Source organism: Canis lupus, chromosome 22 (assembly GCF_048164855.1).
Source record: "Canis lupus baileyi chromosome 22, mCanLup2.hap1, whole genome shotgun sequence".
NCBI classification, from domain to species: Eukaryota; Metazoa; Chordata; class Mammalia; order Carnivora; family Canidae; genus Canis; species Canis lupus.
Window position 1 is genome coordinate 21,517,961 of NC_132859.1, and position 12,581 is coordinate 21,530,541.

A 12,581-nucleotide genomic window follows, 5' to 3' on the forward strand; every position below is an offset into this window, starting at 1 on the left:
GGAGAGCCCCTAGCGCGCGCGGCAGCGCTCGGAAAATCAAAGCGCTCCCCTGCGGGCCCGGCCCCGCCCCGGCCCCGCCCCGGCCCCGCCCCGCCCCGGCCCCGCCCCGAGCGGACGGCGCGTGCGTGCGCGCTCTCGGGGGGCGGCGTGCGCGCGCACGCGCTCGCCCCCGGGCCGCCCCCTCCCGTCCCCTCCGCTCCGCTCCGCTCCCCTCCCCTCCCCTCCCTTCCCCTCCCCCGTGCAGCGGAGGATGCCGCCGAGGAGGAGGCGGCGGCGGCGGCGCGCTCCGGCGGTCTGAAGCGGCGTGCGGCTGCCACGGGCCGGCGGCGCGATGAGCTGGGCGGCCGCCCCCGGCTCGGAGCTGTGAGGGGCTCGGGGCCGGGGGTGGGTGGCGGCGGCGCGGCGGGCGGCCCGCGCTCCTCGGCGGCGGCGGCGGCGGCGGCCATGCGCGGGGCGGCGCGGCAGGGGCGGCGGGGCCGGGGCCGCCTCCCGGGGACCCGCGGCCTCAGGGCCCCGCCGCCGCCGCCGCTGCCGCTGCTGCTCCTGCTGGCGCTGCTGCCGCTGCTCCCCGCGCCCGGCGCCGCCGCCGCCCCGGCCCCGCGGCCTCCCGCGCTGTCGCCCGCGGCCGCGGGGCCCAGCGTGAGCGTCTACCTGAGCGAGGACGAGGTGCGCCGGCTCATCGGTGAGTGGGGCCGCCTGCGTCGCGACGGGCAGGTCGGGCCGACCCCGGGGCTTCCGGCCGCCCGCGGCCCAGTGCAGCCCGCGCCGCCGCCCTGCGGACCCGCCGCGGAGCCCGCGGCCACGCCGTGCCGCCTTCCCCGCGCACAGCCTCCAGCTGCCAGCTTCTCCGCCCCCCGCTTGTCATCCAGGGCCCCGGTCCCGGGCTCCTCCAGGTTTTACGCGGACCAAACCTGCAAGCCCTTTGCCCCAGTGCAGGCCAACGATGCTGTTGCTCTTACTTTCTGGTTATCTTACCTTTCTTTTTCTTTTTTTTTTTCAAAGTATTTATTTATTTATTCGTGGTGGACACAGAGAGAGAGGCAGAGACACAGGCAGAGGGAGAAGCAGGCTGCACGCAGAGAGCCCGACGCGGGATTCGATCCCAGGACCCCGGATCAGGCCCCGGGCCGGGCCGAAGGCAGGCGCTCAGCCGCTGAGCACCCCCCCCCCCCCGGGCATCCCGTTATCAATACTTTTTAAAAACGAGATGGGGAGGAGCGAGAGGTTGGAAGGGCACACTACGAGTTCGTGGCAGTCTCCAAACCTTGTGACAGATAAGCATATTTTTTAGATCGTGGGTGAATCTCCGGGTAGCAGACCTGTTAGCGTCGTTCGGTTATCTTTTTGGTTTCTTGTCTTGGATATGTTGGGCCGTGGGCCACCCTCGTATTCTGAATTCCTTGTAGGGAAAGGAGAACTTAGTTTTGGGTCAGTTGGTTGTTCCATTCCACCTAATTAGCTTTGTCGTTTGGGGGATTAATTTGAGAAATAATGGTGTCCTTGTACTGAGACTGGATTCTGGAAATGAGCCCTCAGAGGGAGGTCTGATAAAAATGGCCCCAAATGGGAAGTCTTTGGTAGTTAGGGGTATCTAGACATTCTTGGCGTGTTAGACTTTTGTATGTTGTGGCACTAAATATTATTCCTCCTCCTCTGAGTGATGGGAGGGGAAATTATTATTATTATTATTTTTTGATCACCCATTATCTATTTTTATTTTTTAAGATTAGAAGACTTTCTTGAAGTCGATTCAGTGTTGAATGGTGTTGCTTTTAGCAGTCTGTTGAGACGTTGTTACATATATGGGTTTCTAGTCTATAATCAAAGGAGAATGCTGTGTTTTTGTAATGTCTTGCCCCTCTTAGTCCCCTTTTCCATATAGCTGAATTAGCTAAATTTTGTTGAGATGAATTAAAACTGGAAATTAGGTTAGTACTCGGAACATAAAACTAAGGTTTAGGAACGATAATGAATGCTCACAGATAGACTTGTATCTCACGATTATTTTAAAAATATTAATGCATTCTGCATGATTTTAAAGGTTTTTTGGTTAAAAGCTTGTATATGATTTGTGACTTTGTTCATATGTAAGAGTACATGTTAGAAACCTGCCAGGTGGGGGTAGGGGGCTGGGAACAACCAGGCTGACATTGATTGAGTGCCTGCTATTTACCGGCCCCTGCATGTTTTATACGCATCATTTCCTCTCATTTTCTTGTGACCCAGTTAAGTAGATACCATTATTCCCATTTTATTAAAAACATTTTTTTTTTCTTTTAAAGATTTTATTTATTTGACACACAGAGAGAAAGCACCAGCAAGGGGAGCAGCAGAAGGAGAGGAAGAAGTAGGCTCCCCTCTGAGCAGGGAGTCCAATGAGGCGCGGGCCTTCTCCCCAGGAAGGCAGGATCCTGACCTGAGCCCAAGGCAGACGCCTAACCGGCTGAGCCACTCCATTATTCCCATTTTAGAGTTGGAAGAAAGTGAGGCTTTATGTGACTTTCTCAAGGTCACACGATTCATAATCATTAAAGAAAAAAAATTAAACATAGTGTTGACATAGGCCACAAAGTTTTATTAATTGTAATGAAGATATTGTTTACATAGAAGTTTTATTACAGCGTGGTGGAAAAGAAGTCATTACTAATTAATACTTGAAATAATGTGTATGTATCTGTCACCTGACTGAAGAGGATCCAGTTTATGCCAGGAATGGGCTGTTGGGAGGAGGGGAAGGAGGAGTGCCTCACTGATCAACCTCTGGGGCAAGAGAGACCTCCAGTGGTATTTTTTCTAATGCAGAAGGAGTTGACCTGTTACAGTATGTCTTTTTGACTCCCCTTGCCAGATTCAGGGGCATCTCCCTCATCCACTGTACCTTTAAAGTTTCTTGGCTGCTCCTGTTTGGGGAAGAACAAGTGGGTAGGACTCAGATGTCTACCAGGCATCTTGAGTTCTCAGACTGCAGTTTCTCACAGAAACCCTTGCGGTGCTTAAGACTACTTGAAATAATAGTTTGTACTATATTTCTTTTTTTTTAAATTTTTTATTTATTTATGATAGTCACAGAGAGAGAGAGAGAGAGAGAGAGAGGCAGGCAGAGACACACAGGCAGAGGGAGAAGCAGGCTCCATGCACCGGGAGCCCGACGTGGGATTCGATCCCGGGTCTCCAGGATCGCGCCCTGGGCCAAAGGCAGGCGCCAAACTGCTGCACCACCCAGGGATCCCTGTACTATATTTCTGTATCATTGTGGGTTAAATGCCTCTGAAAGCTGACTTGAGAAACTAATCATCATTTTAAAAATATTTCCAAGACCATGAGTTTGGAATTCCTAGTAAGAAAGTTATAAATGAACTTGATAGTGACGGCTTTATAAATTGAACTAATTACACTTGATATGAGAATAAGTTGTTGTTTTAATCCAATTAATATGTGCACACAGCTTAAAAATCAAATGGTGCTAAAAGGCTTAACATAAAACACAGCAGTGTCCTACCCTTGGCCTTTTTATCCTCTAGGTTCTACTTTCCAGTGGAAGCTACCATCTCATACTAGTTCTATTTATTTATTTTCCCATTTTTTACTTTCATATTTTGAAATTAATGTAGAATAAGCATTTGATTTCCTAGTATCATAATTCAGCACTTGCCCTGTTCTCTGGCCCAGTCCCTCAATATAGCTACATAACAATTTTTGGTAAAACCAACAATCAGTATTTACATTATTGCGTATATATGTATTGCTCACTTCTGAGTTAAATAGTGATGCCAGATTATGGGATTTTTCCTGTACTGTTTTGTTTTCACTGGAGCAAATAATTGCCTTCAACCTTTTGATTAGTTTTCATGTATCTATGGCTACGTTCCTTAAATACTCCCAAGAAATCTATTCAGTGCCTTTTGATATTTTTTTTTCTAGGTAGCACAAATCATCTCTCAGTTCCTCTTAGAGACTCCCTACTTGGGAGCCTTCCATCCTCTTGCTCCAGTCTGGACAGTAGGATTGTTTTTCCTGTGATTTCTGTTCCCTTCTCTCTTCCCTTGGAGCCTGTTTCCTGGATCACTTGCTTTCTTTTTCTTGGTTTGCTTCATTTTGCTAAAGGGTATCCTCAGTAGCTTCCTAAAAAGGGATCCATTGGAGGTAAATTATTTGAGGCCTTGTAGTCTGAAGGTGTCTACCCCTACCCTAGATACTTTATGGATGATTTATAAATGCTTATAGATGATTTGCCAACATTTAGAATAGTAGGCTGAAAAAATATTTTTTCCCATAATTTTGATGGCATTTTCACAGTTTCTGGATTTAAGGGTTTCTTTTCTTTTCTTTTCTTTTCTTTTCTTTTCTTTTCTTTTCTTTTCTTTTCTTTCTTTTCTTTCTTGATTTTATTTATTTATTTATTCATGAAAGACACCCGGGGGTGGGGTGGGGAGGGGGGGATGTGCAGAGGCAGAGGGAGAAGTAGGCTCCATGCAGGGAGCCTGATGTGGGACTTGATCCTGGGACTGTGGGATCACGCCCTGAGCTGAAGGCAGATAATCTACTGCTAAGCCACCCAGGCATCCTGGATTTAAGAGTTTCAAATAAAAAATCCAAACTCATCTGACTTTTGTTTTTATTTTTGTTTTTATTGAAGCTCAGAGTCTTTTTCTCTGGCATTCTGAATTTTTAAAAAGATTTTTAAATTTTATTTATTTATTTATTTGAGAGAGAGAGCACAGAGGAAGAGGGAGAAGCAAACTCCCCACTCAGCAGAGAACCCAGCAGGACTCAATCCCATGATCTTGAACCTGAGTCAAAGGCAGATGCTTAACTAACTGAGCCACCTGTTTGCCTGTTGTTTATCTTGTTTTAGTAGGCCCTTTGGATCTAGAAAATCATATTCTTTAGTTTTATTTTTATTTTTTTATTCTTTAGTTTTAAAAAATATCTGTTACTTTGATAATTTCCTACCCTTTGTTTTTTGTTTTTTCTTTCTGAGATATCTATTGGTTTGATTACTATATCTCCTGGAATTGATCTTCAGATACTCTTAACCTATGTTTCTTCTTGTTTATATCTTTGTGTTTGGAGATGGAAAGTGTGTGGGTGGGGATCTTCTTAATTTTGTCTTCTAAGCTTTTATTTTTAAAATTTTAATGATGTTTTTAAGTTACAGAAGCTCTTTTTGTTCTGTCTTCATTTCCATTTATTTTTTTTTAATTTTTACTTTTTAAAGATTTTATTTATTTATTCATGAGAGACACAGAGAGACACAGGCAGAGACACAGGCAGAGGAAGAAGCAGGCTCCATGCAGGCAGCCTGATGTGGACTTGATCCCGGGACTCCAGGATCACGCCCTGGGCCAAAGGCAGATGCTTAACTGCTGAGCCACCCAGGCGTTCTACGTTTCCATTTAATTGCATTTTCTGTTCCCATTTTATTCTTTATGGATGTATTATCTTTGAGGTGTGTGTTTATGTATTTTTCATTTTTTTGTATGTTTAATATGTTTTTAATGTTTCTTTGCTTTTTCAAGTGTGCTTGTTAATTTCAGAATTCTTTTTATAGTTTAGATCATAAACATCTGGTGATACTTGGCTGTCTGCAATTAAGAGTGAGATGCTGAAAAGTTGATCAGGAGAGTATTTGTGCTGGTGATCTAGTGACTTCTTTTGAGTACAGGTAGTCTTTTCATTGGGTGTCTACCCCACATGTCAGCACCTTTACATATCCCTTGAGAGCAGTCAGTGTCTGCAGAGAAGATACCTCCAGTAGCCTGCCTCTGGTATGTTCGGTAATACACTGGCTACCTAGGTTTGGGATATCAGGTTGAGGAGGGAGATGAAGGGTGCTACCATTCAAGCTGCAGACTTTGACTTCTTTTGAGAACCAAATTCTCCTTTTGAAAATTGAGAACCACAATTCTCTTGCCTCTGTGGTTCAGTTTCTTCAGAAAAAACTTAGGGTCTCTTGCTGGATCTGAAAGTCCATCTCTTTAGAGGCTCCCCCTTTGTCACTCCTAAGCCTCAGGCAGCCCTTTGGTTGCCTCAGGGTCCTGATGAGAAAAGACCATTTCAATCTATCTCCTCTTTTGGAAAAGTTTGTTGAAATGTCTATTGTGTTGTTGTCTTCTTTCCCTTTCTGTTTGTCTTTGTGGTTTAATGTCTTTGTGATTTCATTAGTATCATTCCCATGAGTTTGGGGGAGGAAATGGGAATAAAGGCTAGGGATCATTCCACACATGTAAATGACATTTAAGTTTGGGCTTTGACTATTGAAGAGCTGTGGATGTGTAACAGGATTTTTTTTTTTTTTTTTTTTTTGGTAATAGTATTTAGAAGAGTAGTAGTTGATACTTTTTAAAATGCTGCTGGCATGGGATCCCTGGGTGGTGCAGCGGTTTGGCGCCTGCCTTTGGCCCAGGGCGCGATCCTGGAGACCTGGGATTGAATCCCACGTCGGGCTCCCGGTGCGTGGAGCCTGCTTCTTCCTCTGCCTATGTCTCTGCCTCTCTCTCTCTCTCTGTGACTATCATAAATAAATAAAAATTTAAAAAAAATTAAATGCTGCTGGCATGGAGCAGTCCTTTGCTTCTGGCAGGCACAAAAGTAATTCCTGTTTTAAGTATATATTGTTTCCATTTTATAGTTGAAGAAACAGACTTGGAGGAAGTATGTAACTCACTCAGTTCCTTGATTGTAGGGCATACATTCCTGAGGAAGTCTTATCTGTACAGAGACTCCAAAAGCCTCAGGAAGCTTTACTCTCCATGTGGCATCCCTGTATCCCCCAGTCCAGTGAATGCTCTCATTTACTATTTACTCTTCATAATGGGCTGCAATGTAGACATCCACTTCTGCATTTTCACTGGTAAGGACTTTGATTTGGGGTCCTTTGGGCAGTGAGTAGAGGGTCAGGTCTTGACTCAGTTCTGCCTGAATCCAGAATCCATCTTGCCTCTTTGTTAGCTCTGGAGGAGTTGTGATTAACCAAAAATACTCAAGAAGTAGAATTTGAAAGCCTGCTGCCATGTGTTTGTGCTTTTGACTATTATCTGCATTTTCCTATGTTCTCTCTCTAATTGATCTAATAGTATTGAGTTCCCTGAAAATCCAGGGCTTGTGAAACTGTTATATGGCTGGGGGCAGTGCTAAGAGTTTGTTCCTAGCAAAATCCTGAAGGGTAAGGGCTGTGGTATAAACTGGTTATGGCAGCAGTGGTGATAGTGATAGGGACTCTGTAAGGGTCTGGGGTTTTCTAAGAATAGACTGCCTTCTACCAATTAGACATTCACTTTGGGTAGCTTGCTTTTTCTGTTAAAATAAATATCTCTGGAAGATTTAAGCATTGTTCACATTTTATTTGGAATCAGTTGAATACAAGTTGAGATTGATGCTCCTCAAATCAGTCCAGTAAAAAATTTTGAAGCCCAACCAAGTACCATATATTGTAGTAGAAAATGGTGACTCAAAGTTATTAAATTGCTTTTCTGGAGGATCTCAGAATTTCATAGGGGAGACTAACCATTGTATCGAGGACTGTACCACTGAGATAAGAGTCATACTGCTGATTGACATAAGTTATTGTAGGAGTGATTACTTTGGACTTAAGAAAGGAGAAAGAACCTTAGAGAGTTTAGGGAAAGTGTTCCAGGAACGGAGACATTTGAGCCTCATCTGGAGGATGAGTTTGATAAACAGAAAAGAGGAGCAGTTCTTGCCAGGTGAGAAAACAGCATGAAAAGCTATAGGTGTATGGAAGTGGGGTGTGAAATCAAGTAGGAAAAACCTAATGTGGCTAAAAATGAGAAAAATTGGCAAAGTCAGGGAATGGTAGGATATAAAGCTGGGAGGTAGGTTGAAATTGGAGTTGGAATTTGAACTTCATCTTGTAGATAATGAGCTGTTGAATTTAGGAGAGGAGAATGCACAAACAGGACTGGGTTATAGAAAAAATGACTTTGGCCCCAATGAAGGGCTTGGAGAAAGACAAGCTGGCTTTGGGATCAACTAGGGTAGTTGCAGGAGTGGGATGGATTTGTGCGAAATGTACAAGGAGTTTGGAAAAGACTTAGCGGAGGAGACCTGACGGTTAAAGAAAAGAGAAGTCGTTCTGGGCTGCTGAACCAAGGGACTCTTTCCATTTGGGAGGTAGTTGAGGAAAAGAAAAATAAGATGAGCCATGTGTTCCTCTCTTTCCTGTTAAACTTTATTTTTTTTTAATTTGTTTTTTGTTTTTTTAAAGACTTATTTATTTACTCATGACACACACACACACAGAGGCAGAGACACAGGCAGAGGGAGAAGCAGGCTCCTCGAAGGGAGCCCGATGCAGGACTCGATCCCGGATCCTGGGATCAGGCCCTGAGCTGAAGGCAGACGTTCAACCGCTGAGCCATCCAGGGATCCCTCCTGTTAAACTTTAGGCCAAGTGCTTGGGGTGGTGGTGGTGAGGAGGGCAGTGACTGTTCTCTCTACTTCTGTGTCTGGCATAACCTGTGAGGTGTAGGGTGCTTGCTGGTGGAGTTGGGTTAGCATCCTGCAGCAAACTCTTAATCCTGGGCATTTTGGGTGGAGTTGGTGGCATTGATGGAGGATTAATTTGAGTCCATGTGTTCTTCATTGGGAGAGCAAGGCTGAGACATTGTGCAATTGTGGGTTTTGAGTTTTTTTTTTCCCCCCTTCTTCATGCTACACATGTGGGAGAACTCTATCCAATTATGGCTAAACCTGTCCCCTATGAGTCACATCCTGAGTTGACTAGTCAGTTCTGAAGGTGCTGCCTAAAATACTATTTGGATTTTAAGGGTCACTTTAGAAACAAATGAAACATGAGGGTATTTTTTTGAGTGTCCTGAATTGCGAAGTTCCATAGCGTTACTTTTGTGGTTTTAATGCATTTATGCCAGTGTTGTGAAAAAAGTTGCCAGCTATACATACTAAAGCAAAACAAAAAGACTGAGGCATGAAACAGAGCCTTTAGCTACTCTGAACTTATATTACACTTAAAAGTACTTTTTTTTGTGTTATCCTTGTTGATGCAAATCAAGTACGATGTTTTCTGATCAAAATGTTTATTAAACAACTTTCATTTATGTGGGACCTCTTAAGATGTGATGTGCCAAAACAAACGTGTGTGTATTGCTGAGTTACATAATAAATACTTAGTGAATGATTGTTTTTACTATGCCCAGCAAGTGTTACTGCTGAGTGGTAGAGTATTTCTGAAACGTAATGTAATATCATACTTGTTCATAATCTCATGCTTGTTCATAAGGTAAATATGTTATTATGTCTTGTTTATGAATAAATATGTTACTTAAATGTGTGTTTTATAGCAAGAAGAATACTTCTTGCTATATGCCAAGTACTTCACATGTGTTCTTTTTATTTTATCAACTATACAAAGTAGGTGGCATTGACATTTTTTTTTTTAATAGATAAAGCTGAGGCTTTGGGAAATTACACAATTCACTGGAGGTCACAGAGATGTCTGGGGCTTTGTGACTCCAAAGTGCATGCTTTCTCTTTGCTGCTTCTGAAGATTAGCAGGTTACTTAGTCTTTATCTAACCAGAATCATCTGAGAGGCTTAAACAAAATATGGATTTCTCCTAGACTTATCCTGAGCAATTTATTTACGAGATCAGAAATGGGGCCCAACTCATGAACTTTTTGAGTGCCATGTTTCATTGATTATAAGATGTAGTTTTCCCATGTTTGAACATCTCTATAAAATTGGAACCATTTTATAATCAATGGTGAGTCATCAGTTAATTGACAGTTTTTTTTTTCTTTCTTAGTGGCACAAAAAATAATGTTACAGTTTAGACTAAATGAAATACAGTGTGGTAAAAGGATTGCCACCTTTCCTTTTTTTGAGGGGGGGTACCTGTCAGCTCTCTTTCAGAGATGTAAAATTCACTAATGGTATTTATTATTTGCTTGTGGTAATGGCTGTGTAGTAATGATGGCAGTGAGATATTACCATTAAGTTTACAGACAATAGTAATAGTTTTCAGCTAGGAAGTTGCTGGCAAAAGAAATAATCAGCGGTTAAGGTTGAAATATCAACCTTATTTGTGAAAGTCTTCTGGCCTTTCCCTAGACAAAGACATGGATACTCAGTCTATTAAAGTTTTGCATACTGTGCTGACTTTGACTTTGGGGGCTTTGTAGGGACCTCTGATGAAAGCTTATGATGGTGCATCTTGTGTTCCACAAAAGCTGGCTCTGGAAGGGACATATTACATTCTGTATTTCATCCTGGTAATCCCCGACCTCCTTACATGAATTTTTAAAGATTTGCATATATTAAGATTCACTTTATTGTGTTATATGAATCTTGATGTATGTACAGTGTTAAGTATCCACCATAATATCATATAAAGTAGTTTTATCATCCCCCCAAAATCCCGATTTATTTTAAATAAATTTGCTTTTAAAAATGTATTTATTATGGAGAAATTCAAATATTCAAAAGTAGAATAGTATAATGAGCCTATGTGTACCCATCATCCAGTTTCAACAATGATCAACTAATGGCCAATTTTTTTTTTTGGTCTGTACCTCTCTACACCCCATTCTACTCCTTTGCCCTTACTGCCCTGATTCCCTATTTGGATTATTTGAAGCAAACTCAAACACATAATTTTGTAAGAAAAATTTTAGTATGTACCTCTGAAAGATAGGGACTCTTTAAAAATGTACAGTAACCATTTTTACACCTAAGAAATTAACGGTTCATATGTATCAAATATCTGTATGTTCAGATCTTTTTGATTTATAGATGTTTATATGGAGACTCTTGCCTGCCACCTCTATCCTCTCTTAATCCCCTCCACCCTTCCATGTGTTTAGTTCCTCTGATTGCCAAGCTGTTTTTCACCTTAGGGTCTGCATTTGGTGGTTGCTTTGCCTCACATACTTTGCCCAGATTTTTACATGACTGGAGCCTTCCAAGTCTCAACTTAAAATGTCACACCTCAGAGAGCCTTGCCTTTCTAGGGTTGACCCCCCAGTGCCACTTTGTTCTTATCACCCTGTTTTATTTTAAGCATGTGATACTTTTGTTGTTTCTGTCTCCCTCTATATAAAAGTTTGTTCTGTTTGAGTAGAGACCTTTTATATTATTCCACTCTAGATCTCCAGTACCTAAAACAATATCTAGCATGTAGTAGATGTTCAGTAAAAGTTCAATGAATGAATAAATGAATAAATCATACTCTTTTTAGGGGAGATTCACTATCTTATGCCTTAGGGAGGTCATCATTCTCTTTATCATTTCCCATTACCTGCTGAGTTAGTATCCAAGAAGGGAGTTCGGCTGGACTTACTTATATTTATGAATGGGATTTTTTTTTTAAGATTTTATTTATTCATGAGAGAGAGAGAGAGAGAGAGGCAGACACAGGCCACAGGCAGAGGGAGAAGCAGGCTCTATGCTGGGAACCCAGTGTGGGACTTGATCCCAGGTCTCCAGGATCACGCCCTAGGCTGAAGGCGGTGCTAAACCACCGAGCTAATGAGCTACCCGGGCTGCCCTGAATGGGAGTTTAAATAAATTAGTTTTTAATACCTTATTTTCTTTGAGGTTGCTTAATTTTCCCAAGTCTGTTCCTTGTAGCCCTCTTTCTGGTAAGGTGTCCCCCATGTTGGCTTCCATAGGTCTTACACTCTGACAAACAAATCAGTATTACTATACTCATAACATTCTGTCTTTCCCATATACTGCATTAAGGTCATCCCATGGGTTGACACATAGCAGGCTCCCAGCAGACTGTTGGTCTGCAGGACAGTTGAAAGCTGCAAAGTATTCAAGAGAGATTCTGGCAAAAGCCTTTTCCAGTTATTAAAAGATGGGAAGTGCAGTTTCTCATCCTTTCTTCTGAAATGCTTGAGCTACTGTTAGTTCTATCCAGTGCATTTTTTCATTCTACATTTCATTGTACATTCTACATTTCAACTACACAATGTAGTTTTCACCTCTGGAAATTTGATTTGGGTCTCTTTATATCTTCCATGTCTCTATTTAACTTTTGACCGTGTGAAGTATAGTTCTAATAGTTGTTTAAACATTCTCATCTGCTAATTCTAACATCTGTGCTGGTTCTGAATTGATTTCAATTAATTTATCATCTATTTATTTATTTATCTTCCTTCCTTCCTTCCTTCCTTCCTTCCTTCCTTCCTTCCTTCCTTCCTTCCTTCCTTCCTTATTTTAGCATGCCTGATAGGGTTTGAGTGGATGGCAGGCACTGTGAATTTTACTCTGGTGGTACTGAATATTTTTGTATTCTTGGGTTTTGTTCTGAGACTCAGTTGAGTTACCTGGCAACAGTTTGACCCTTCTGATCTTGCTTTTTGGATTTGTTAGATAGGACAGGAGCAATGCTCAGTGTAGGGCTAATTATTCTCCCAGTACTGAGTTAAGAACCTTTTGTGTACTTTTCTCTGGTGACCTGTGTGAATCATGAGGTTTTCATGTCTGGCTAGTGGGAATAGTGGTGATATTCCAGATCCTACACAAGTAGAATTGTATATTTTATCCTTTCTCTGTCCTTGTGCAGCTCCTTTATCCATACTGTGAAAGACTGGAGG

At 42.6% G+C, this 12,581-nt stretch overlaps 1 protein-coding gene across 3 annotated transcripts in view; it reads left to right on the plus strand.

Moving 5' to 3' along the window:
- Window positions 1-444: 444 nt before the first annotated feature.
- The window catches only part of RYK (receptor like tyrosine kinase), an 88,781-nt gene continuing 76,644 nt past the window's right edge, over window positions 445-12,581 (plus strand). For 2 of the 3 annotated variants that reach the window (XM_072792674.1, XM_072792675.1), the window contains exon 1: window positions 445-682. In XM_072792674.1, coding sequence (XP_072648775.1) covers window positions 445-682 — 238 coding nt within the window. Of the gene's footprint in view, window positions 683-6,798; window positions 6,854-12,581 lie in introns of those variants that run through there. The other variant, XM_072792676.1, reaches the window with a different exon arrangement.